Source organism: Fundulus heteroclitus, chromosome 21, assembly GCF_011125445.2.
Source record: "Fundulus heteroclitus isolate FHET01 chromosome 21, MU-UCD_Fhet_4.1, whole genome shotgun sequence".
Lineage (NCBI taxonomy): Eukaryota > Metazoa > Chordata > Actinopteri > Cyprinodontiformes > Fundulidae > Fundulus > Fundulus heteroclitus.
This window is the reverse complement of record NC_046381.1, coordinates 11,752,703-11,779,524: the sequence shown is the minus strand read 5'-3', so window position 1 is coordinate 11,779,524 and position 26,822 is coordinate 11,752,703. Positions and strand designations below refer to the sequence as shown.

General features: G+C 39.9%; 1 protein-coding gene across 22 annotated transcripts in view; it reads right to left on the bottom strand.

Annotated features, from left to right (window-relative positions):
- The window catches only part of si:ch211-285f17.1 (sickle tail protein), a 175,262-nt gene that overhangs the window by 134,029 nt on the left and 14,411 nt on the right, over positions 1 to 26,822 (bottom strand). For 21 of the 22 annotated variants that reach the window (XM_036125264.1, XM_036125272.1, XM_036125275.1 and 18 more), the window contains exon 1: positions 6,191 to 6,626. The exons of the other annotated variant lie outside the window; for it this stretch is intronic. In XM_036125264.1, coding sequence (XP_035981157.1) covers positions 6,191 to 6,533 — 343 coding nt within the window. In that variant the 5' untranslated portion in view covers positions 6,534 to 6,626. Of the gene's footprint in view, positions 1 to 6,190; positions 6,627 to 26,822 lie in introns of those variants that run through there. 22 annotated transcript variants of the gene reach the window in all.

Here is a 26,822-nt window from a genome sequence, read left to right as displayed (position 1 = left end):
CATTAATGCTGAACCAACAACTCTGCAACAACTGGGGGTTGCAGACACTGTATGACGCTCTGGCCTGTCAGCATGACGCTACAATTTGGTACAAGCGAGGTATAAATAAGGAAATTTAAGGCCAGTTAATGCATATGCGGTTGTGTAAATCAGCTGCTGTTTTTCCTCTGTTTAGGTTGAATATTTCATTTTCTACCTGAATATGGCATATAAGCAATTGTGCAATGCCTACTCTGGTTTGAATTTTTTTAATTCTATTTTGGCCTTTCTGATGAGTTAATCCTCTGTTGCTTTAGAACTAACTTTAGCTTAGATTACCTTTCTTTATTGTTCATTACTGATTTAGTGTGTAACTCTGTCTATGAGTTTTTGCCACTGTCCCACCCAAATTTCCCTATTGTGGGACAATACAGGAATTACTTATCTTATCATATCTTTACCCTATATCATCAGAATAACCACTATTGTTTCATTTTTCAAAGCTCAAGCAAAATGGCCGTGTTTCTTTGACACACAGACATTATAGAAGCAAAAATCCTAAGGAAGTTCTTAGACATTCGGAAATGTAATTGCTGTACATTCTGCATGCTTAACAAATTAAATAGACATGGTTTCTGATGCTTATGTGGTATGAAAATGAATTATGACAAAAGTGCAAAGGCAAATTCACATCTCAGTTTAGTTAGATATATCCAGGGTTAAATGAGAGCTAAAATGTGAGAGTTGAAATGGAGTCTGCTGCTCACACTCATGTCTCACAATGTGAAGACGTGGACTTTTAAAGGTGTCCTCACGGGCTGTAATTGTCTCATTTATGTTGACCACAAGCTCATTGTTTGGCATCTCACATGATGACAGTGTTTAAAGTTGTTCATTTGGCTGCAGAAAATTGTACAGGGTGGAAAGGGGTGACAGAGGTGACAGGCTGCCATGATGGAGAGCGTTTTTACTCTTGCCATGAACCAACATTCACAATTTGGAGTAAATACTACATCCTTTTGGTTGGAGTTATCCATGTGTTGGTTTACATGTTAAATAACAGAGTCCTCCAAATGTTAGAATTGGAAGTAGACAGACTTTATTGTCATTCAACTGCATATTCAAAACTTACATTTTAGCAAAATTTCATTGAATACTGCAAATCCAAACAGGCTATGGTATGGTTTGCTTCTGTTGTGAATATGAAAAGGCTGACCTAACTACAGCAAACATACATCTCTTGGACTTAACAAGCCACCGTAGCAGTTACTGTTGTATCTGTTGCTTAGCAACGCTGCTGTCAGTATGCTGTGGAACTCCTTTTGCCTGCAGGACACATTCTCTGTTCTCGCTCCAAAATTAGAAACAAAATGTCCCGAAAACCTGTGTTGAATAAGCCGCTCTTGATACTCTCAGTAATTTGGCAGCTGTAATAACGACACAAATATGCAAAAAAGAGGTGCTGCACACAGGTTTTTAATAATAGTTTTCCACCATTTCCGGGCTTGTGCTACGTCCCGCCTTAGTCATTTCTGTCCAATGGGAGCAATGATCGCCACATGCGTGGCATTATTACGAGTTGTAGTTCAAAAAGTACAATGTGAAAGCAAACCACTTTTTCTTCTCTCTTCTCCTTGTCTTCCATCATCAAAACCTCCCCACTACTTTATGTGAGCTTAAACATATTGTGGCCTTAATCTATATGAAGTTTTTGTTTCAATGAATTGACAAAGTGGATAAAAATTGTATTGCATGTGCCTTGAAATAAAATTACTTATCAAAAGTCAAATACAATTAGTTTCATTGCGATTAAGCAGCAATTGATATTGCGATGATGGCAATTTGATATATTGTGCAGCTCTAATTACCCACCATAACTACTTTACTCATTATACCCTAAACCTAAAATCATACCGGAGCTATTCTCAGCAGTGCTGATATTCATTAAAAGTAATTTTTTTCCCCTTCCTAGTTGATCATTCGTAGCTGATCCACTGCATTCATAAGGCTTTTTCTCCACAGATTTGTTGTTGACTAAGTGAAAGGTGCAAATTTATATGCAACATTAATCTTGATTCATTACCTGCTGATAACAGATAGAAACTTACTCATCTATTGCAATAACGATCTTATTTCACTTTGGGTGTATGTTACACGCACACAATTGTTGAAGCCAGAAATTTTGCCTCATCCCGTTATAGGAACAGCACAACAAGTAGCTGTTCCCTACTCATAATTAGCCACTGAAACAGACCGCTTTAGTGTAATTTATGCTTTCCAAACACAGATTAGATTAGATTCCATCTTTATTGTCATTGCACCTTTTGCAAGTACAACACAACAAAACCCAGATTGCATTGAACCAGAAGTGCTTTAGCAGTAATTAAACAACCAAGATGTTTAAGTCATGCCCACAATCAATCCAACATATGCAGCGCCAGGAGGAAGGTGGATAAATCTTTGGAAAGCCAGCTCAAAGGTAGGAAAACATCTGTTACGTAAGGCTGTAATGCTTTGCAGTCTGCTGTCCCTGGAAAGCTTTTTGAAGTTAAACAAATGTCAAACTCCTGCTCACCAAAATAGTTTCAAATTGTGGGTTAGTGCAGAATCTAGTAGTTCCAAAATAAAATTAAACCTGAATCTACGCTTAATGTTACACACTGTCTAGGGCAAATATATCAAACATATTTCACTCCTCGTTGGGAGCTTCCACTTTAAAGGCTGAAATTGGATTCTTTGGTGAGCAGCAGTCATCTTTGAAGCTTTCACTCAGAGGAAATGTCACCTGTCACACACATTTATTGTCTGACAGGCCGATGTCCAACAGCTTTGTTTGACCCTGTGGGCTTGGGCTGTTGCCATCGTCATGCCCAGTAACTAGCATTAGTTCAGCAGAGGACTAGGCAGACATTCTCATATCAACAGCCTTTAATTTATAGCCTATATAAATTATAAACTATAAATTAGCAGATAATAAAACACCCTTGCAATAACAATTTTAAATGCGAAAATGTAGCTACCACTTAAGAGAGGTGGCGTTAAGTCAAGACAATGTATTGCATAACGTTTATAGATCAAAGTAATGGGGAAATTGGTCTACCCTATTGCAAGTTTCTGCAGAGAGTGGACTGCTGACGCACTGCCGGTTCAACTGAGAACTTCAAAGTTGCTGTGATGAGATGTAAAAAAGTTTGAGCTGCCACTGAAGTACAACTCCAACTAAAAAATGCACTGCAGGACAGAGGCAAATGTAGAGAACTGTTCAATTATTCTTTTTGATGGTCTTTTGTGAGTTTATGAGCACTTGCGTGTATGAGGGGGGGGGCTGGTGGGGGAATCTTTCAATAAGCGATTCAAATGCTGTCATAACACAACAGGAGAATGATATAGGAAGAAGGGGATGACTCAAGGAGAAACAAAAGCAGAGAGGGTGCTGGTGAGGAGAAAGACACAATGAATCACAGTGAGGAGTGAGGAAGGACAGAAGAGGAGATAAAAGAAAAGAAAGAAGGCCGTAAGCACTAAATGTAATCAAAGAAGTGGGGTTTGATGTTTAATAATTTCTACATGAGCTGACCCCAGCTTTTAAAAAGGACATCAGCTCTGGAGAAAGACAATTTGTTTGTACAAAGGAGATACTTGAAGCTCAGCAAGAAAACAAGCACATCTGGTTTCCAGAATAAGCTGCCCCCCCCACCAACCCCACCCCACCAACCCCTAACCTGACTTCACCACGTTGAGAGATTCACACACAGACACAACTCGGGACCTGTTGATTTCCCAGCATGCCCTGCTCACATTCCTGACCTCTTTCTGTCACTCTACCATTTGACTCCGCCTTGTAGCCTTTATCTATGTCACTCCCATTCCTCTTGGAGTTCCCCCGTCTTTGACTGCAAACCGATCACTCTACAGTGATTTATGAGTGACTGACAGTGAACGTTACAGCAGCTCAGAAAAATTTAAACTGTCGGTCAAGCTCTTAACAACAGCAACACAGATGTAAAGCACTGTAATAAGTCTTCAGTTATACAGAGTCTTGCTCAAGTTTCTTTTGAGAGTGTAAGAAGATTGAGTCCTAAGAGGACATAAAAGCTGGTGCCATGCAGAGTCGGGAATGTGGTAAGAAGGACCAAAGGGGGAAGTGATAAGAACCAGTGGATACCAACTCAGTGGGATAGTGACAGAAGTTTCAGATATGTATTTTAAGACAATCAGATGCTCAAAAACGAAAAAGATCTTTTTCCAATTAGTGAAAACATCATACAAACGCTATTGTACCAACCACAACATTCTTCAGTGTGGAAGCTGCTACTATAAGACTCGAAATTAGCTATTATCAGAATTGGTCATGTGCTTAAATATGTTAAGACATTTTTACTTTCACTCAGAAAGCAACAACAGCATAAACTTGATTTATGTTTGACGCGTCCTCACAGCCACACTGCGTCATTTGAGCAACCATGCCCCTCCGCCCCACTGTTATGGCCAGTAGCCTTCGTTTGTTTTCTCTCTTCTCATGTTATTTAGATTCAGGTGCAGTTGCTGCTTCCTGCCCGCTGATGCAGATCTTCTCCTGGGTCATTTCTTGTATTTCCTCCTGCATCTCACCTTGATTGCTCCACCAATCCTGAAAGAGACCTCCTTATTTAAACTGGCACTTCTTTACAGGTGGGGCAGCTGTGTTTTGTTGCGCAGCTTGCCTTGTATACATGGTGTGTCTTCCTTTTTGCCATGGCCTTTGAGCCAGGTCGTAACAATTGGGGGCTCGTCCGGGAGTTGAACGCAGGACCTCTCGCACTTGAACCGAGAATCATACCACTAGACATACCTAAGAACTTTTATAACTATGTCAACAGTCCCTTGTGGAAAAACATGGCGGAAAAGCAAGAGCTTCTACTGGGAGAGAGAATAAATATCACCGCCATCTACAGCTTGTGAACAATTCAGAAATTACTGTCACTCATGGAAGACAAGGAGGCATTAAAATTTTGGGAAACAGCTGTGTGTTCTACTTTTATATGTGGTGTGGTGTTGTACGCTCCACACTGCCCCATTGAGTCTAGGAAAATACTGAAGTATAAATGCTGCAAATGTGTCGGCTGGATTGGGTATGTCTCATTTCCACGTGAAACATATGTGTCAAGCATAAACCAAGCTTTAGCTTTAACTGGGAGCTCTAGTATATTTTTCCATATTGCATTTTTACAGTTTTTGCCATTTCACACCTGAAAGGAACCTAGAATTGGACGCAAAGGCCCACTGAAGTGTAGGCTTTTGAGATCCTCTTTAAAAGGAAACTAAATAATAAAAATCATTATGGTAATATAAATCAGTGCAAAAAATGCTGGAAGAAATAATAATATTTACTTACAAATTCATAAAACCAACTATTAAAATTGTTTTTTGTGCTGTCATTCTACTCCGGTTCAGTTGGCTATTAGTTTACTCAACGATCTGACTCATGAGTCTCTATCAGTATTAATGTGGTAAATTGCTCCAGAGAATACAAACAGAGAGAGTAATGCTAACTGTGCTTCTCTGTAATGTAAGATTCAAGATAGTTTATACTTAACTGCAAATTATTTTGTCTATGTTTAAAATGAGTGAAACCCTGTCATGTTGCCACTGCTCCTATTATAAACATTATTATTATAAACTGTTCTCCGCAGAAAGTCGAGGAAGAAATATTTTGAACTCTGCTATTATAGTTCTTAAAGAGAAAGAATCTGCATGTAATAAAATTGTATTGAAGATCAAAAATCGTCCACAAAATGATTCACTGATAAAAGAAAGCTGCACATTTGCTAAATCTAATTCAAGCCCATGTCTGTTTACAGGATTATAACAATTCCTTCCTCAGATATGCCCTGCTTCTATTCATTTTTAGCAGCAAAGTCTTGGCGAGTTCATCCAATTTCTTCTCATCCCCAGGGGGGGACTTCAGTCAAGAAGATATTTTAGTCCGTCTAGTAGAATAAAATGATGTGTCACTTGAATGAACATCCCCACAACCAGAAAATAACCCGAGGCTAAATAAAAGAATAATCCGTCAAAATTAATAATAACATCAAGACCAGGGAAGAAAAGTATTTGGGGAAACAATTCCTACACGTACAAATCCAAACCAAACAATGTACAGGGGACCAGTAAACCATGAGAGCGTTAGAAACAAACTGTCAGCGAATAATGCATTTCGTTTGTTACTTACTTGGACCTGAGCTCTGCTGCTGACTTGAAACTTTAGGTGGGCTGATCCTGCTCTTGGACGACACCACCTCCACATTCGGGTTCTTCTCGTCTGGACTTTGGCCGGGCCCCGGAGTCTCATTCTGGGTCTCACTTTGTGGTTTGTCCAGCGCCACAGCTACAGTCGGGGGCTTCTGTCTGTTCAGCGCACCGTCGTTACCTGCCCTCATTAGCTTCTCCCCCACGCTTAGTACACGAGCACGGCCGGCCAACCCGGCTGTCCCAGGGCATTCCTTCCTCGGGGATGGCAGCTTGGATCCAGCTCCTGCCGAGGGGGGCCGAGCAAGCCTGGAGGCTTTAGACATCTTGTAGGAGAGTGAACCAGTGAGAGCCCCTCAGTCTTCCTCAGCCGGGGTGACAGCAGCTGTATCCCAGTGGCATTCTGGAGGTTTGTTTGTCTTTCTGTGACTCTGAAGCCGCAGCGTGTTGAAACTAGCGCAGGTAAGACAGAAGGGCCAGAGGAGAGGGGAGAGAAGAGAGAAGGAGGGCCCTTTTGGGAAGCAGGGTGGGAGGAAACTTAGCTCCTTGGAAGGTGTGCACCTCTCCTGGCGTGGCCTCCTGGGATCATCCGACAAAGCAAACAGTGAGTGTCTACGTCGATGTGTGTGTTGGTAAACAGCTGCATGTGTGGGTAAACCTGTGGAGTGACAGGATGTGCCGTGCCAAATGCAAACAAAAACTCAGGTCTCCAATGTCAGCGCATTCCGACTCCTTAATCCCTCGTTTGCCTCCTCCTCCTCCATCCCTTTCTTTTTCCTGCAAACCTCTCCTGCTCTCACTTCTACGCACCTACGCTCATAACACAGGCATGAACTTTCCGTTCCTACCTTACACCCAATAATCCCTTCATATGTTAAAGTCCGCTTTTCTCTTGTTTCTCCTCTTCTCTTTGGCTTGGGTTTACATGCTCTCCTTGTCTGATGCACAGCGGGAAACCATCCCAGCGCTCTGCAAGCCAGTAACCAGAGGAAGAAAGAATTACAGACCACCAGAAAAAAAAAAAAAGGAGCACAAGGAGGAAGGAGAAACTGCCGGCAGCGGCGGCGCAGAGGAGCCCTTCTCTTCAGGTGCAGCTGCATAAGCTGTTCCAGATGTGAGCGCAGCGCTTCACGTCATCGTCCGACTCCTCAGAGCCACGCTGTGCTACAAACCACTACTTCGCCTCGTCCTATTTTTGCCCGTTCCTCTTTCCTTCAACTCATTCTCTGTCAGCTTCGAGTTATTTAAATCCAGTCAGCCTGCACTCCTCACATGTGATGAAATGTTCAGAGGCAGGAATCACACATGCGCAACACATCACACTCATTGGTGGGTTTTACAGAGAATTACGAAGCCCAGAGGAGGGAATCCTTGAAGCATTAGTGAATGTGCATGAGTTTGCGAGAGAGACACACAGTCATGTTGCTCTGAGCTGTTGCATGCACGTGTTTGAAAGGGAATCAAATATGAACAAAAATAAAAACCTGGAGCAAAAGCCAAAAAAAAAAAAAAAAGTGAAGATGGCCAAATTTGGCAGATCATTGTGTGATTATCCCTGAGCTGCAACACACTGGTCAGAAACTCAAAAATCCAAACCTTTTCTGATACGTGAATGCACCAGATGAAATGTTACCATGTGATACTGACCAAAACCCCCTTTGGTGTGGAAGTCGTTAGTGAGGGAAGAATTTTAGCTATTTACAATATCAGTAAACTATCAAATTACAGAACAACTCAAATTTTCTGCTCCGTTCCGCTCCGGCCGGGCCAAGCTCCGCAATTGCAATCGTAGCAAACAGGATAAAGAATGTCAACAACCTCCGGTTTGTCAAAATTAAATGTTGTAAATAGAAAACGTTACGTAGGAAATCATCATAATAATATTCATCTATCATCATCTTTAACAAGTAATCGGAATTAAATACATTTTTAAATATTCACAATAAAATTTACTTTTTTAAATATCGGATGCAAACCATTCTTTTTGCACCACATAAGAACTCAAAACGGACGCGTACAGGAGCGGAGGATGTGGAATCACGGCGTAAAAGTTGCTTAATAGCGTTACAACCTCACTTGCATAATTAGCCGTACGCATTTAAATTGAACAGAAACTGTAAGAGCGAGGAATATTGTTGTGGGAGAGACAAAAACAGAGAAAAGGATTATTTAGAACAACAAATAAGATTTCTTTTGTTTTTAATGACACATGTACAACCTCTGGCACAATCTGGGCTTGGCATCTGTAAAAGTGACCAAAAAGAGAACCTCTGAAAATGTAAAAAAATAAAAAATAAAATTATATTTAGCAAGTCATTCAACATCTTCTGAAACTCTTTTTTGTCCTTGACACAAGAGACACCAAATTCAGACTTGTGCATCAGTTTTTTTCAGCTGTTAAAATGACAAAAAAAAAAAACGTGCCAAAGTCTGCAGACAGCTCACCGTATCCACATGCCACATGAGTCTGTGACACTTGCAAAATGTGCTGCGGCACCTAAACAGACATGTGATATAACACGCTCGGATGTGGCTGCTCGCTCGCTGAGTAAACACCAGAAAATGGATTACAGCAAAGGATCAGCTGTGTTCAGCCAACACATAAATAAAAGAGCTGCAATCTGCATAGGCAGTGGCAAAGGATTTACACACGAGCTCCAATGCATGGAAAGTCGAATGTGCTGCTATGGACCGATAAAACACAGAAGTTTGTGCAGAGATTTACTGTAGAAGGTTTAAGCTTCCCATCCCCCCTACGAACCGCCTTTAACACTTCTAAGCCCACTCTGAACATGACAACATCCATCACTGATCATGTAGATATTAAATATTAATCACATTGCCACTTTTCTCTGTGGCTCTAGATAAAGACCAAAGCAGATTGACCCACATACGACAGTTTGCTGACAACAATCTGAAGGATAAGGACCTCATGGGAACCGCTGCATGTCTACTGGGCTTTAGAAAAAAAGACAAGATGAAATATTGGAATTGTGTCAGATTATATTTGTGTGTCACTACTGTAGCTGCCTGTGTTTACAAAACTGTAGTACTCAGGATTATGCCTGGTTCACACGGCAAGGTTCTAAAATAGTCGGTTGATCTTCAAACCTGTGAGACCTCACACATGAGGATGAAGGATTGTAGATGTAACAGGTTTGCCCCTACAGTGTGAGGTGTACAGCCACAGGGCCGGCACGGCATACACAGTGGCGATTGTTGGTGGACTCATTTTAACGGAGAAAAAACAATTACATAAAGAAAAAGTGGTGGTTTAGACCTCGCCAGAAGTGGCTCTACGTTTGCTACGCTACGATATGGAGGTGGGTTGTTGCGTTTGCTTTATCTCTGTGTTTCTGTCACCTCACTTTCTGATTAGCCACATGCCGCTTTCAACAGGCTTGTTTGTCCTCGGGGAACATCCCACACACTAGGACATCGGGCCAAGACAATCCAACGTGTTGAATATCACCGATTTGAGGCCTGATCGGTCCTGACATCCTTCCGAGCAGGCTAGATCACTCATAACACTCCCATAAGACTGGCTTTAGAGCCATTACGATTATTGTAATTATCCTTAAGATTGTCGGAAGGCAAAATTTGGCATAATTATATTGATGTGTGAACCAGCCATTAGAAACATGGAGAGTGGTGAAGCAAACCAAAAATGACAACCCTTTTATAATGTGAATGTGGCTTTGGGTGCATCAAGTAAATGAAAGCCCTCGTCAGCGACTGAAAGCCTCCGACACTTAAAGCCATAATCCAAATATACAGCAGGAACTTGCCTCAAAGGTTGTTTAAAATATCATGTCTGAGGATTGGATTTAATTCAGCTTCCTAATTAAGTCATTTTGTGCAATTTGACAGATCACAGAGTGCATCAATGCAGGCGTGAAATTAATCAGGTAGAAACAAGTGTAGGGAGCAAACTACCTGCCACTACCGCTTCAACGTTCAAAAACACAATTATTGAAAGACGGTTATTTGATATGTTAAAACCACCACCGGCAATAAAATAAAAATTTGGAAGCCTGCCCCCTGTTGCAGTGCAAGTCCAGGCCAAAGAGCCGGCTACTGTTGGTATCTTGGCAGGAAGGTGGCTGACACATCACAGTAACAGAACAGCAGGTTTTTATAGGAGAATGGAAACACACAGGTGCCAGATAGTTCCTCAAACTTTGATCTTAGATGATACATTTGCAGAGGAGTGGCTGTTAAATCACACATACCTGTAAAAAATGCCATAAAAGACTCATAATAATGTGCAACATTTATAATTCACCCAAGACTTGGCAATGAATCAAGTAAGATTGAAGGCATCTTTAGAGCCTATGCAACTGCTTGAGAAGTTCATGTTAACATGCTAGACAGAAAGTTGTGTAAAATTGATAAGCTGATGGAAGTGCATGATAATCTATTTACTTTTAGAAGCAACTTAAGTTATAATCATGAGGTTTAACGCTCACTTACAGTGAAATTGTTGTCAATTCAAGAAAAGACCCACACGTTGGTTTCTGGTCGTCAACTTCCGATCTGTCATAACAATGAATGGCTAGTTCTTACTAGATCTAGAACTTTGTTCAAAAGCTATAAATCTTTTATAATGAACAGAAATTCTTTAAAACATAGACTTATTAAAACCCTCTTTATATTTGCTGAAAAATCAAAAAAGAACAGTCTGATCTTTATTCGCAGAAACTCTCCTAGGGGGCCATTTAAGAAAGAACCATCAGTGATCACCAAGACTTTATGCAGTTATGTATTCCCATAACCAGAGCGGTTTCCTGGGAAAAGAAATATCTGAGAACAAGATAAACTGTGGAAAAGCAGAATAATTAATTCAAAAAGACAATCTTACAGAGTTGTCAAAACAGCTGTGCAGGTCTATCCGTCAATACAACCACAGCGGTTTGACTTGTGGTTAACCTGGGTTCAAGCGTAGAGTTCTTTCATACCTTTCACACATTTCCAACTTATACTGTAAATGTTCAGTGTATATAAATAATGTGAAAGTACAATAAAGTGTGTTTACAATCCTCTGTGTTTTGAAGGTGTTAATCTGACCGGAAATCAGTCCACATGCTTCTAAACTGTGTTTAATTTGAAAACAATACAAAATGTGTTGCTACGTTTCTACCTGGTTTGCTATGTTTATGTCTTTTAGAAGTTTACTCCATCTGTATTATTATTGCAAAAAGTCTTTTTTTTTAATTTAGTGATGGATTATGGATTGGCTAACTGATGCTATATTATAATGATGTGGCATTTTTGTTGTGGTCTATAGCAGAGTCCAGTGTGAGTGATTTTTACCTGTATATATGTGTTTTTTACATGTCAATGGCAACTCAATTCCCCCCTCAGGGATTAATAAAGTAAACCTTCCTCCTCCCAGGAACCGCTATGATATAGTAAGATATTGCTTTACTTCCTTATTTTGATCTGCTTCTCACTGTACTCTATTTTCTTTTTCCATAGTAATCCAGACGAGAATTATTTATTTTTTCAATTATTAGTGAAACTCAATATTTTCCCAGCCTTTGTAGGAACCCTGATTTTACCTTTGCAAAGTGTTGCAGCTTTACTGCTATTCTTTTTATAAGACCTAAAATTTGCAGATTTCATGAGCTTTCTTGGATTTTAAGACTGAAATAAATGAGACAGTGAACAACAATCTGGAGGATACTCGACCGACTAGAGATGTTAAGATCTGTAAATTCCAATTCAGATATTGCAGGTGTTTTAAAGATACAACTAGGTACCCTTTTAAGAGAATAAACGTTTTTATTTTTTTTCCTGGTCCTCTGTTATGTTCCTGTTTTGGGCGGCTAAGTCAACGATTGCCAAAAATTCCTTTTACTTTACCTCTGTCCAAAAGTTAAAATGCAGCTTTAGCATGTCTGCTTTGTGGTGATGGGCAGGAAGTCTGCAGCGGCTTTATCAGATTGCATTTTAAAGAAACAACTGTGTCTAACTAAACACAATGCTGATTAAGTCGGAAAGTTCTGGATCGCTGATAATCGCCGGCGAACTTCATTCATCTACGGTTTAACACAAAGGACAGGTCGGCCAGCGGTGGATGAGGATTTGGGAGGCCGTTGCAGGGGGAAGGGTGTGCTTTGTACTTTTCTGGAGAGGATTAAGCATGAGCATGTTTTCCAAGCCTCCAGGGCTGGTTGTTTCTTTTCCTACATTCTATCTCAGAGCCTTCTCTCGACCGTATCTTGAGTCATTCCTGACTGTAACATTTGGCCCTGCTCAGCAGCTGAATCTGTAACTGAGGGCATCGAGCAAGCTCTGCACAGACAAAACTGAGCTTTTCTTGTGTGAAAAGATGAGGTAGCCTCACCAATGCGTCCCCCTCAGGGAATATAATAGAGACAGGACACTTAGTTGTGATGTACTCTACAACTTTTAGAAAAGGGTTTCTAGTTTAGTCAGACTCCCAGAGTGCAGTTGACCTAAAACGATCTCCATAACAATGTCCTACTCATGAAAGCCATCATTGTTTATCAGAGAGTTTTTAGTAACTCTCAGGCTCATGAAATTAATATATGTTTCCAGGCTCTCTCAGGAAAATACTCTGTCTCATAATAGTATAAACAACAACAAAGGGAGCTTTTTCATTTTCAACAAGAAATCCTTTACTCCTCTGTGTATTTTCAGCTGTCGATTGTCCCTAAATCCCTTCTGAAGAAAAGTGACTCTGGGGCAGAAATCAGACGACTAGATTCGCTGCGACAGTTGGAACCAATTAGCTTCAAGATGCGGCAGCTCCCTGGGGAGAGCCAAGAAGCATATCTCTCATTATCCTCCGCATCAAATCAGTTAATGCTGTGCCGATCGTTGGAGGAAGAGGTCGTCAATCATTCAACAAGTCAGAGGTGCCGCCTTTGCGGCCAGGAGAAGCGCCCATCATCTTTTGCGTAGAGCAGATTTATTCATTTCAAAGCCGTGCTACTGCTGACTCACCTGCAGACTAATTACACAGAATCGGGTATCAAGGTGCTTTAATCGTAGCACCATTCTTTGAGGTAATACAAAATCTTGGTCTGCACAAAGATTGGCATAAAACAGTATCCACCTAAAACATTTTGAGACAGCCAGGAGGTAACAATGAGCGATTAGTGGGAAAATGTTGCAGTAAGAGCAAAAGAATAAATACAATTATTTGCTTTAGAGTCAACTAAATCTACTGTATTGCAAAAATAAGTGTATTAACATCTTAATAAACAACCTATTGGGTCTTTTATTAAAAATTTCTAATTTTTTTTAAAGTTCTGAAGAAGATATGTGAAATGTGACAGTGTGTCAGCTTGTATATATGCTAGAAAAAAATCCTTTTTATGTCTTGATTTATTGACTGCAGATATTCAAATAAAGGGCCAAACATACAATAGCGATGGATGTATGGATGGATGGATGGATGGATGGATGGATGGATGGATGGATGGATGGATGGATGGATGGATGGATGGATGGATGGATGGATGGATGGATGGATGGATGGGAGGCATCCCCTAGAGAATTATTTTAACTTGGATGAAATCCAAGAACCCACGGACACGGTGACAGAATTTCACACAAATAACTTAATTATTCTCATTTAAACTCATATAAATGTTATGCTTTTTGTGCTTTGGTCCAATTTAATTTATTTTCTGGTTAAAAATGGCCTGTAAATATGCAAACAATGTGTAAATTTAGCTGTTATTTAATGTATGCATGTACATTATGTAACGGCTTACTTGTACAACTCTTGTGTTGTTCTTTATGACCCACATATGCCCAAAATCTACACACACAAAAAAACATATTCCAAGCTGTGGGCTATTAGGACAACAGAAAAACTAGCAAGTGAACTTTAAATCCCCTGCTGATGCAACAACAAAAGACACAATACAAAGACATTTTTTTTTGTTCTCGCTCCGTAAAGTAGCTGTCAAAATCCCAAGCGGTAAATTATCTCCAGACACATTAGCGCCAAAATATGTGTGAAAGACGTTTTTTTTTTTTAAACAACTCCTGTAACAGCATCATAATAACAGGAGAAAATAGTTTTGTCTGTTTTATTAGTAGCTATGACGATGCAAAATTGGCCTACATCCCCAGTGACAAGTCAGCCTTCTTAAGAAGAACCCATACATGGATTATTATCCCAGAGACAAGGGGAGAACGATTTTAGCTTGATTATTGAATGAATTTAACGTTGAGAGACTGTGACGTCTGAGGAATCAATAATGCAGCTTCCAGTCAGGATGCAGCACTGCCACCGTGGTTTTATCTCCTGTCTCTGGGGCCCCCCTGTGGCCTTACGAGACACTTCCCGTCCTCAGTCTTCTGCGTATGAGGCAAGCGAGCACCAACGCACCGTTTGGAAACATCTAAACTTCATGTTGTCATCCCTTTCTCCCCCAAAGGCAGCAGCTAGGCCTCAACATTGCAGGAGAGTTCAGCTTCTTATTTTGACAGCGTGTCCACTGTGATATTGGAGGAAAGCTGAATGCGTCTGCCTGAAGCGGACAAAAAGGTTGTGAGGGAAGACAAACTACCTCTCCGTCCAGACTGATGTAAATAAGTGGCTTCTCCATTCTCTTTATGGCGTATTGATTTGTTTTTCAGCGGCTGACTGGAGAGAGAGGGTGGGAGATAAACAAGAGCAGAGAGGAGTCCCAGGCTTCTTTCTGTGCGCATTTAAGGCATTCCACTAAGAACGGAAAATCAAAGCGTGTGCCTATCTAATGAAAGCGAAAAACGGGTAAGAGCATTGCTGTAGGGCAACTGTGGTAATTTATGCATCATGAACTGTTTTGTTACATGTTTCCTATGAAATTCTCATTTGATGAGTGCAACATCGTCATGATACAGTATGAATATCAAGGATATAGGGTTCCAGATTCCTCTCTGATGTGTTTCTAAGAGTTTAGCATTAAAATTAAAAAAAGTTTCTTTAGGAAACAAAACAAAACACTTAAAACAAAAAGAGCCAAAGAGTTTCCACTGGTTTGCTAAACACAACCGTTTGCACTCAAACAAGAAAAGCAATATTTCTAACGGTCTTTCTTATTTGAAATGTTTCTCTCACCTTTGATAGAGCTAAATTAGAACATACCTTCATAAAGACACTATAGCAGGTTAGCACCTGTTTGAGCTTGTTCTTGCTATTGGGCAAACAGCTTGAGGAGGAGAGAAGCATCTTATGGATTCATCTGTCAGGCACGAGGAACCACGTGGTTTCCATCTGAAGACTTCAGTTTCACTCTTTCAAAACTGTCGAAAAGCGAGGCTTCTGGGGCGTTAACATTATGCTGCAACAAGGAAAACACTAAGTAATCCAGGAACCTTGGACAAACGTATACGGCCAGAGAGGTTCTTCTGTAAATCGTCATTCGTGCAAAAGCTAATTTGGGGTGAAAGGGTGAAAAAACTGATATTAAAAATAACAAATAAATTAAAAAAATAATGGTAAAATATATCAATCTGTTGAAAAGAGCAAACGTTAAATGGTTCAACTAAAACAAGTAAAAGTCAACTGCTAAAATAGTATTTCACTTTTATGGTTAAGCTGTAGTAAACAGGAATGTTTTCAGTCTTCGGCGCTCTGTCACATGAACCAGTGATGGGTCCGAGCCTCTCAAGCTACATAGACGAGTTTTTGATAAGGGCAGCCCATACGGAGTATCGATAAATACCAATCGCTGTATATTGACCTGAAATATAGTTTAATGTATCTCAAATGAGGCTAATACTTGGGTCAAAACTCACACGGTGCTTCTTTAAAGACGCAAACAGTCAAAACATTCCCCTGTGTTCCCTACTGTCATTATGTGTCTGGATGATAAAATCAAAATAACTGTAAACAAACTGTTAAAAAAATAACATTATAGCTACAATAACAATTTTTGATTTTATATTAGCAGTAAAAGTTTCGACTCCCAATGGCATTTATTTACGGTATATTCCCCAAGGTTATCCTACTGCATTAATCTCACATGTAGCAATGCCTTTTTTTCATTCATTGAAGTGCGTGCTGGGCTAATTGTTGTATACTGCATGCACAGAAGTGGATTTTTCCACCACTAGATCCGCATTCAGTCTTATCCGAATAGGACAGGATGGTTATAAAATTCTAGAAATCCTCCAGGCTGGGTGAAATATGTTGCGAAGAGTGGGCTCACTGAATTATATAGGCCTTAATATGGCCAAGCTTGAATTCCTCAGCAATTATTCAGCAAGTTTTTCAACCTGAAGTAACGTTTTATAGTGATGACTCCCTCTGGACCATTACAGCCGTGTGGTTGTAATTTATGATAACAGTTATTTCATTTGTGACCTTTCACACATGAAAATGCTACTTGTCTCAGTGCTCTCTGAGGGATTGTGAATAATCAGTGTGTGTATAAGTCTATATCTGCTTGTTTGTATGTCGTGGTTGCTAAGAAGGTAGATTTCCATTGGAGGTCTTTTATGCTTAGGTCTTGGCTCGACTGAATATCAGCCCCATAATTTAGCATAACCTGGATATAGCTGAGATCATTTTACTCAGCATCTCAGGTCTAGCAGATATTTAAATTACATGATTAACTGTACATCAGTGGACCAGAGTGAGTGCATTTAAGAAACTCGTATAGATGCTTTTATTGTATATGTGTAAAGTAAGATCTATTCACGGGTAAAATCTATGTACTAAATGACCTGGGTTGGAATTAAATTAGTAATTATTTCCTGACATGTAAGCAATCACTGAATATTTAGTCATCTCTAAGAGCAAGAAAGATCAGGCTAGCCATGCATGCAGGTATTGCTTCAGATCCTAAATGGCATTTCTTCTACACTTCATCTATTCCCTCCCTCACTGCAAAGACAGGAGCTCTGGCCAGGAGATTTGCCAAGAACTAGCATAAATTAAACATTTGAGGCATATACAGCTCTGAGTGAGCTTGGTTAAACTGATATAAAACCATAACCTCCCAATTGCTGCATCATGCAGTGAAAAGGCACAATATTTTCTCCCATTTGCAAAGAAAGACCAAATCGAGAGTTTGAGCTTCACAACTCAAACTCCAAAAATACATGAACAGGTCGGTATGAGATCTTCACAATATGATAACCCTGACTATAAGGTTTCAGGATTCAGCCAGCTGACCTGCAGTGCAAAGCAATAGTTGGTAGAGCTGGCACCGAATTACTCCCTGACCCTACAGCTGGAGGAAACTACATTCACTGCTGCACCTTACCTCAAAAGGCCATTTAAGATAAAGGAATAGAATTCAAATGGTTGTTCTATTTTCACAATGTTGCGAGTTTTGGACCCATGGGCTTCTTGGGTATTTACACATAAATTACAGTAGAAAAGTCTTCCAAAGTGGGTTGTGAAAGATAGAAAAATATCACAAATATTCTGTAAAGCAATTATTTAGCATAAAAAAATTTAGCGTATTATTTTATAAACTCAAGAGTTTATTGTGTTGAAGAACGTTCAGAGAAACCTAAATACTGGAGCACATTATTTGGTTGGAGCTAGATCTATAGATAGGATACAATAGTTTTGAAACGAATCACGGAGGGTGAAAACCCTAAAATAACATGTAATGAAGACAACATGACAGCTGGTTGGGAAAATATAAATATTTGTACAGAAAAAGTTGATATTTAAATAGATAAAGCAATTACATTGGAATCTCAGTAATTATATATTTCCCCTGTCTCCGGGTTTTGGGGAGTGTAAAACGAACTTTCAGAAAAGATAACCTGGTTTATAAATAGGATTTTCTGTTAATTATTTAACAAAAAAAAATTCTAGACAACTAGCATCCCAGACAGAGGTGACCCAGTAAGCTGTTTTGGGGGAAATATTTCATACCTGAAAATATTTAGTTATATAGTTGGGAACAGTTTTACAACAATATGACCATCAGGTTTTCTAGTGAAAGGTATCAGAAGGACCATATTTTATTTGTTATTTATAGTTCAACAAAAATCAAGACTGGTAGGTCAGACTAAAAAAAAACTCTGATATCAGATTGGTGCTTAAAGACTGCTCTCAGTGGATCTCAGTTAAACTTACACTAAAGGCAACACAGCAATAGAGATAAGATATATTTTGAAATTGACATATCACTGTGAAATATATCGCGGTTGTTTTAACCACCATTTTTCGAACACTTCTCTTTTTTCCCATCATCATGAAGACTCCACAACTTTACTTGAGGTTTAGCTTCTAGCTCGTGAAGATCGATAGCAGGAAAGACAGCAAAGGTCCATCCCATTGGTCAAATCTATTTTTGAAAATAGAATGAATTCATGGCACCTGTAATGTTGCATAACTGCGTACAGAAATCAAAAACTACGATTTCATAAATTGTACCGCTCTAATAATTTCTGTTTTTTTTATCTATTTATTATAGACAGAGACTGAGATCATGTTGCTCCTTGCAGAGAATCAAGCGGCGCATGTGAACTGCAGCGGTCAGCAAACATCAGCATCCATGTCGCTGCACCGCAGGAAGTCTCCCATCAGCGCACAGAGATGCAAGCGGACAGACATGCACGCACACGTATGGTCACACAAACACACAGGGCTTCAGTCAGCAGTGGAGATCTGCTGAACAAACAAGAAGGGTCTGGCCCGAGCTGACACCGGACAGAGATAAGCACCCAAGTCAAAAGAGACACAAAAGGGAGACAGGCACATATATATGGGACTAAGCAAAGCTTGAAAAGGGCGGCTGGTGTTGAAAGGAATCATGGCGTCAAAGGACTAGGAATAGGTATGGGGGGACGAGGGCGGAAGGAGCAGCTACATGAGGTATCAACTTGCAGCGTTGGGCTCCCGGTTTGGAAACAGGAGAAAGATTCTCTGGCTCCACTTCTCTTCATCACAGTACGCTGAAATCCCACAGGAATAATGGTCCCTCGCTTTCTGGGTTCTCTCTGTGGTCATAATCTGAATTTACAGTCAATTCTCTCAGCATGAAATATCATTAACTTGAGGGCCAATTGCGATAAATTGCTTTACACTTCGCTCCAGACAATTCTTGGCCGTTCATGCTGCTTGAGACAAGGGGTTTTGTGTAAATATTCCTTTGGAGAACCTGATTGCGCATGATTTGCCACCTTTAGGATAGAAAAAAAAACTCACATAATTTAGGAGTACAAGGTTCTGCAAGAAGTTCCTTTGCCTTACTTGTTCTCCACTTCAACAGTGGGTCTTTGTTTTCCTGAGCGAACGTGTCGCTTCAGCCGGAGTGGAAACATGACCACAGCGCTGGCACACATGTTTCTGATTGGCTTTCATTTTCAGAGCATAGGTCAGAGGTCAGTCAGGGCCCACCACTTTGTCTGGCACCTAACCTAACCCGTTTGGCTTGTTGTTTGGTTTGTCTGCACACCCGTTTCATCTGTTTTTCGGCTGGTCAACACTGAGCCGGACCCGAGTCCTTGGAAACGCCTAATGCAGGGGGTGTCCAAACTTTTCGGTACAGGGGCCAAAATTGTCCAGTTAAAGGAACTCGAGGGCCAAAAAAACAAAAACAAATTTTAACCAAAACTATTATGTAAAATTTTTTACCTATTCCACAAAATCTTTAAGGGTAAAAAAGGAGTTTTTCTCATTTGTCGTATTAAAAGATGGTCATCCAGTTTGCAAATTATTTTGAATTATTTAATTTGACTCTCTAACAATAAACTTTACTCTTTTTGGTCTAACAATATAAGAACAATATTTGGCACAGTTGTTCTATGAAAATACTTGTTGTAATTAGCCAATTTTAATAATTGAATTCAAAGCAGATTTTAATGCACCAAAGTCTGAATTTGTGTAATTAAATATCACTGAATAGATGTTACTATGAAATTGAAAAGAGTGTCAAAAGTGTGTTTATTAAAAGTAGAATACTTTGTGGTGTACTTAATATTTTCTATTGTAGGATTTGAACTTTTCTGTAATAATTTTGACCTAATTAAAAACTAAAAGTTTCCATCTGCATCAGCCTCCTGTGCTGGTGGACCAAACCTTTCATGAAATAACTTACTGTTGGAGGGGCCGCCCAGAATGAGTCCAGGGGCCACAAATGGCCCCCGGGCCACACTTTGGACATGTCTGGCCTAATGCCTCCCCGGTGTGCTCCTTCAGAGGTGTGGCTCATCTGAGGCCAGATCTCCTAAAAAAATGATGAAGTAAGTCCCTCAATATGCCAAGAACCATGATTTAAAAAAAAAAAAAAAACATGGAGCAGGAGGCTGGCACAGGACAGAAAAGTATTCTCCAGGAGAAAAGCGGAGGGGAAAATCCCCCTCATTGCTCCAAGTAAAAGAGGGAGGGGGTAAGAGAGTGCCGTGGCTCTGGCCAGAAAACCCAAGAGTCTGATCCTCATTAAGGAGCCCAAAGAACATCAAAGACTAACCCCAAACCTTTATCAGTGAGGAGCAGCCGCAATCCCCATGACATTAAAACCGGGCGCCGCTCAGTGTCAAGTTCTGATGCAGGATGAGGAGCTCAGTTGACTCAGGGGCTGGGCGTCCTAAAGGTCCTCGGGGTCAGCAGAAAGTTAACTTCTGCCCACCTCAGTGCTTTCCTGCTGCTAGAAGAGCCCTCTGAGGGCAGAAAAAAAACAGGAGACGATGATAACAAGCAGCCGTGGGATGATAATGGGGGAACAGCAGCTGCAAGTATGCTCTAAAAGATTTTAAAATGAGAGACGCAGGCTTCCCAGATGCTTTAAATTAGCAGAACATAGTTCGTTCAGAGTTTATTCATTACTTGTATTGCGTACTTGATCTCAAAACTCTTTATGATGTAATTTATTTGACTAAATCCAAGAACTTTTTCTTAGCAGAGGATGCTTTTCTAGTTCTATTCCAAAGTGGGTCAAATTCTGACTTCCTTTGCTTTTGTTTATAATTTCATTAAATTTCAAACAAAATCCATTGAAATGTAGTACTAATTCATGACAGAATCCTAACTATGTTTATAGATATGAGTTCTGATGCTGTTGTAATTTCTTTCAATGACCTCCTTTGTTGGTACGCTCATGGATTGGAGGCACTACTTTCAAATCTTATGACCCCTTTGCACTAAATTTCAGGCCAGGTATTGGTAAATGTTTTACCCTTAAAATTTTTCTCAATTCAATTCAATTTCAATTCAATTTTATTTATATAGCAGCAATTCATAACACATGTCCACTCAAGGCACTTTACAAAGTCAAATTCAGTCAAATCATACAGATTGGTAAAAAGGTTTCCTGTTTAAGGAAATCCAGCAGATTGCATTGAGTCTTGACAAGCAGTGTTCACTCCTCGTTTGCGTTACTACTGCATCGATACTTTAGTTTCTTTTGAATGACCTCTGCAGAGACGCTTTCCCCGAGACCATTTATGAGGAGGAGTCAATAAACAGAAGATGGACCAAATTAAGAATAAAACGAAGCTCAGCGAGTTGCCTCAGGTTATTTTGTGTGTCTTCCTTTTTCTAGTTAAAGGTTTCAGATACTGTTTAAATCTTTAAGACGTTCGTTCAGTCTTTGAATCGGGGTAAGTGAGCGCTTTGATCGAGGTGATTTGAAATGTTTGGTCCAAGAGAGTCTACAGCTTCCTCGTGAAACGTGTTGTTGGAGATCTAGGACAACAAGCAATAGACGTTTTAGGGTATGACAGTCTGCTCAACTCAAGTAAAAAAAATGAAAAAACAAGCTTTGAAAAGGCGTTTAAATAAATCTATGGTGCAAACAGTGCAAATATGTATAGGTAAACTATCCACACGGTCTTCTGTCAATCTAACGAATCAGATTTCTCCTCAAATTTTAAATGTTTTTCACCCTTTTCAGTGAAAGGAAAGATGACATTACTGGCGTCTTTAGACCCCTCTAGGTCTTTGTTACTCCCTGATTCCATTGGATCGGGGGGCGTTATGGAAAGTTACTCTTTCTGTAAGACATTTCTGCATATGACTAACTAGAACCGTTTAGAAAAATGCTAGGAGCAATAATCAACAAGTCTTATTGCAACAGAGAGCAAATGTGCTAATGTTTGCGTACCACCAAATTGTTCTGCATAAGAACATCATCGGCAGCGCAAGACCTTACTTGCAGCTATGTGTTGAGTCAGATATGCCTTTAGAAGGAAATGATAAAGCTAAATTGTGCCTGTCAAACTGCTCCTGTTGGTTTGCTTGCAGGTTCACGTAAACATGCTCGAACAAGTTATTTCTTTTGGAACAAGTGACAAAATGTAAAAAAAAATATACACTATAAAACTGACGAAACAGATGTGTGATTGTAAAGAACATGAAATGAAGATTGAAACAGTATTGCTATGTATTAGTCTTTCAAATTGTTTTTCAGAAACGGTCATTGACCCTCTTCTCTTTCAGTCCATATTTTGCCAAGTGAGGCAAAAGGACACAAGTCTGTTACACTAAAGAATAACAACCCCAGCTATTTGATGATGTGTTTTTTCAAGGTCAAAAGTGGCAAACAGCGAGCAAACTTCAGCTCTGTCACCATGTTTAGAAACAAATAGAGCAATGTAGAAAATTCCAACAAAGTATTTTGTGTCATTTGACAATTTTTGAGCTCTTGTTTTCTAAATCCCCTGAAGTGGGAACACATCGCCCTCTCATACAACCAACTAAATATGCAACCATACCTTCAGACAAGTCCCAGCAACGTATTATTCTGAAAACAAATGCATCTTTAACAGATCTTGCAGCAGCACCCTGACAACAGCAAAGTTATTAAAGCAACAAGATGTAAAGCAGAGGTAAGTGCTTTGGTGCCTTTCAAAAACATTGCAATTACATTGTTGATTTTAAACAGATCATCTCACTATCTAGCAGGTAAAAAAAAAACACCAGGGTAGATGGATCAAAAAAGAAGGATTCAAAATAATAAAATGGAAACCTGCCCAACACGATTCCACCACACTGCATAGACTAGAAGATTAGCAGTGAGTTCAGCTTGGTGGTCTAAAGCTGTAAACACTCATGTCTAAACAGCACAGAAGGAAGACACCAAAGATTGGGAAGAAAAAAAAAGGTCAACTAACATATGTTGTATCTTAAAGAGTGATGAATCATGACCCTAAGAAGACTCCAAGGTGTTCATTCAATAATCACCAGATCTGCACTTATCGCTCACATGAGCGCCAAAATCAACGCATGAACTTATGCAGCAACACAGAAACGCATTCCTGTGGTTCATTATCCAGAGATAAAAAAACAACAACCACAATTCCCTGGAGCTGTATGAACATTCAGAAGATAATTCTAACTGTAAGACAGAGGTCTGAGCTTTACAGTCTGGAAGACATCAGATTTGAATACGCAGACGTTTCCAAGTCTCATATAATGGATCGTACGTCAAATTTCTGCTCAGCCACGACATAAAGGTGGCTTCATCATAGGTAGTGTTATTTCCTGAAAAAAAAAAAAAAAACATCTACAAGTGTTAAAAAAAAACTCCTATCAGTTCAGTGTCCGAAAGGTTTGCGCATCTGATACACAAATTATTATTTAGGCCGACGAACACAGAGATGATTGACTGGAAGAGGCAGAGGGTAAAAGCCCTCAGTAAGCTCTCCAGAACGTCTGATGATTGCACCAAGCCACAGCCGTTAAATCTGTTACACAACTCCTGGCCTTTGCAGCGGCTCCTGACAGCCAAGACCTCATCATCGCAGACTTCAGAGGCTGTTCGTCATGTTTACTTTTTCTATTTTTTATTTTATTTTAGCCAGCTGACAAGCCTGGGTGCTGATGTGCTGACATTAAAAGTGAGTTAATGACTAACAGTCATGAGGAATCCTCATTAAATTCTAATTAGTGATCTCTTTTTTATGTAAAAAAAAAAAAAAAAAAAAAAGCTAAATCTATGGTAGGATCTGTTTAATCTTTGAAAGAAAAAGCTTGACCATGATGCTAAGGATGGAGTCCCTTGTGTGATAAGTACTTCAATAGGAAAGAAAGAGCTCCTAATTAAAGAAATCCTTTGTCTTGAGATTAGAGGTGGGATCAAAGGATCAGCAGCCATTTGCTGATGTCAGCTTTGCACTTATTGGCGTTTTGGTATTTCATAGACCTTGCTGGAAGTAGATTAGCCTAAATTGACTTGAAATATTGAATGAAATAGAAGAAAATCAAACAGTTCCCACAAAGAATATATTTCACATTAATTTTATATGGCATTTGCTGGTCAAGCAATAGGACAGTGCTAGTGCTTCTGTGCTTCTTTGTCTCTCTTTTTTGTGTCTCTGCTCTGTCTTTTCTCTAACCCCGAGTTGGTCGAGGCAGATGACCGTTCACGCTGAGTCTGGTTCTGCAGAAGGTTTTCCCTCCTATTAAAGAGGAGTTTTCCTCTCCACTGTCGCTTCATGCATGCTCAGTATGAGGGATTGCTGCAAAGCCATTGACAATGCAGACCACCATCCACTGTGGCTTCTACGCTCTTTCATGAGGAGTGAAAGCTGCTTGTCAAGACTTGATGCAATCTACTGGGTTTCCTTACATAGGAAACTTTGTGACCAATCTGTCTGGATGATTTGATTGACTTTGACTTTGTAAAGTGTCTTTAGATGACATGTATTATGAATCGGTACGATATAAATGAAATTGAATTGAACAGTTGAATTGAATTGTTGTTCTAGGCTCCAACACTTTGCATTGTTGTTCATAACGATTGACATTTTTCACATTTTGTCACATTACAACTAACAACTGTGGTGTGTTTTATTGTAATTCTTACACGGTAATAAAAAAGTAGTGCAGAGGAAAGGTTTCATGGTTTTAAAAATGCTTTACAAAATAATATTTATGGTGTGAGTCCATTCTTCTATTACCACCAACTATAGCTGACCAGGTTAGGTCTTGACCTGCTTTGCACATTCTTTTCTTCTCAGTCTTCTTTCCTAAATAGCTAAAGTTTAGTCAGACGGAATGTAGACTGTCAATAAAAATCCTTTTTGAAGTCAATTTTTGAAGAAACTCTGAATATCCTCAGTGTCTCTGAGGACAACCTGCGTTCCACCACCATGTTTTACCATGGGGATGCTGTATAGTGTCAGTTTCCTGTCATGCTTAATGTTTTTATTGTATGCCAGAAAGTTACCTTTGAATCGGAGCCCTTTCTTCCCCGCTCTGCCCCCTAGGAGGCTTGTGGCAGACTGCTAACAAAACTTCTCTCGGCTGCCTTCTTGCTACCCTTCCATAAGGGCCAGATTTGTGGGGAGGAAGATTAAAACATGGAACCAGATTCTCCCACTTGAGCTGTGGGCCTATCTGTCTTTTCCAGAGTTACAAAGGTCCTCTTGGCTTGTAAAGGCAGTTAGTTGGACTGGATTTTATTTAAGGGTCTAGAGTCTAGAGGTGTGTGAATACAAAAGTATGCCACATTTTTTACATATAAAGATTAAAAAGTTAATGGAATTAAAAAAAAAATGTTGGAACCAAGTTTCCTTTCACTACACAGTTATGCTCTACCAGAGTCTGGGTAGCTCAGTTCAATAGAGAATCAGACTTTTAAATTGGTGGTTCGGGGTTCAGTTCAATTCAAGAGGCACGGTTTGTTTTTTTCCGAACTAGCCCCCGAAATGTACTTCCCTATGCCCTCCATGCACACTCCGCTCCGTGCCTATGCTCTATTTCTACACTGTCGCATTGGACAAAGCCTGACTAGAGGTCTTCCTTCGAAGTAGCTTATTGTTATCTTTGATACTGGATACACCGTTATTGAGGATCAATTGTGAATTGCTTTGGGGGAAAAAAGCATCCGCCAAATGCATAAACATAGTAAGCTACATAATTTCCAAAATAAATCAGAATCAGGTTTAATCACCAAGTTGCTTCACACAACAAAGGAAATCGATTGACAAAACATTAAAATGTTCGAGGCGTATATTTTTCGCTAGGTACTGCGTAATCCAAAACAGACACTGTGAGCAGCTGAAAGGGAGAACTGCGCTATATGAAGTGCAGTGAGAATCTTCTCAGCACTATGTGGACGTTTTCTTCCCACAGCTGCTATGCCGCTACCGCACCCAATCACTGGCGTCCCATCCAGCTACACACACACCCACCGCCCTCCCAAACCTCCCATTTGTCACATTGACAGGAGTGGTCTGCGGTTATTGACTGGGAGCGGATTCTCCTCAAATTCACAAACGCAGTTATTAAATTAGACACAAAGGCAAAGCGTGTGGAATGCTAAATGGCTGGTGTCTGACGACTTCTAGTTGCCAAGTGAGGTAAATTATATGCAATCAGGAGGAGCCGTTCAAATGAAAGATAGTTACTGAGGAAAAGTGTTCAGGGATGTGTGCTCATGTTTATGGTTTCTCTTATTCCCCCAATAACTATGGTGAGATAGATGTCGTCGTCGTCTCAGTTTTCTGTTCTGTCATTTTGATTTGTGACTAGTTTAGTATCTTTGTTTTGTATTTTTGAAGGTTGCTGATCTTTTTTGTTTTTCTTTGAACGTTGGATAATTATATTTTTGAACCCGACAAAAGTCAAATTTGAAAAAATTAGCCACAAGACCACAGGCTGTTCCAGAAAAAAAACAGGTTTCAAGACTTGGGGGTGTGAAACCACACATTTAAAGAACTTAGTATGATGTGAGGAA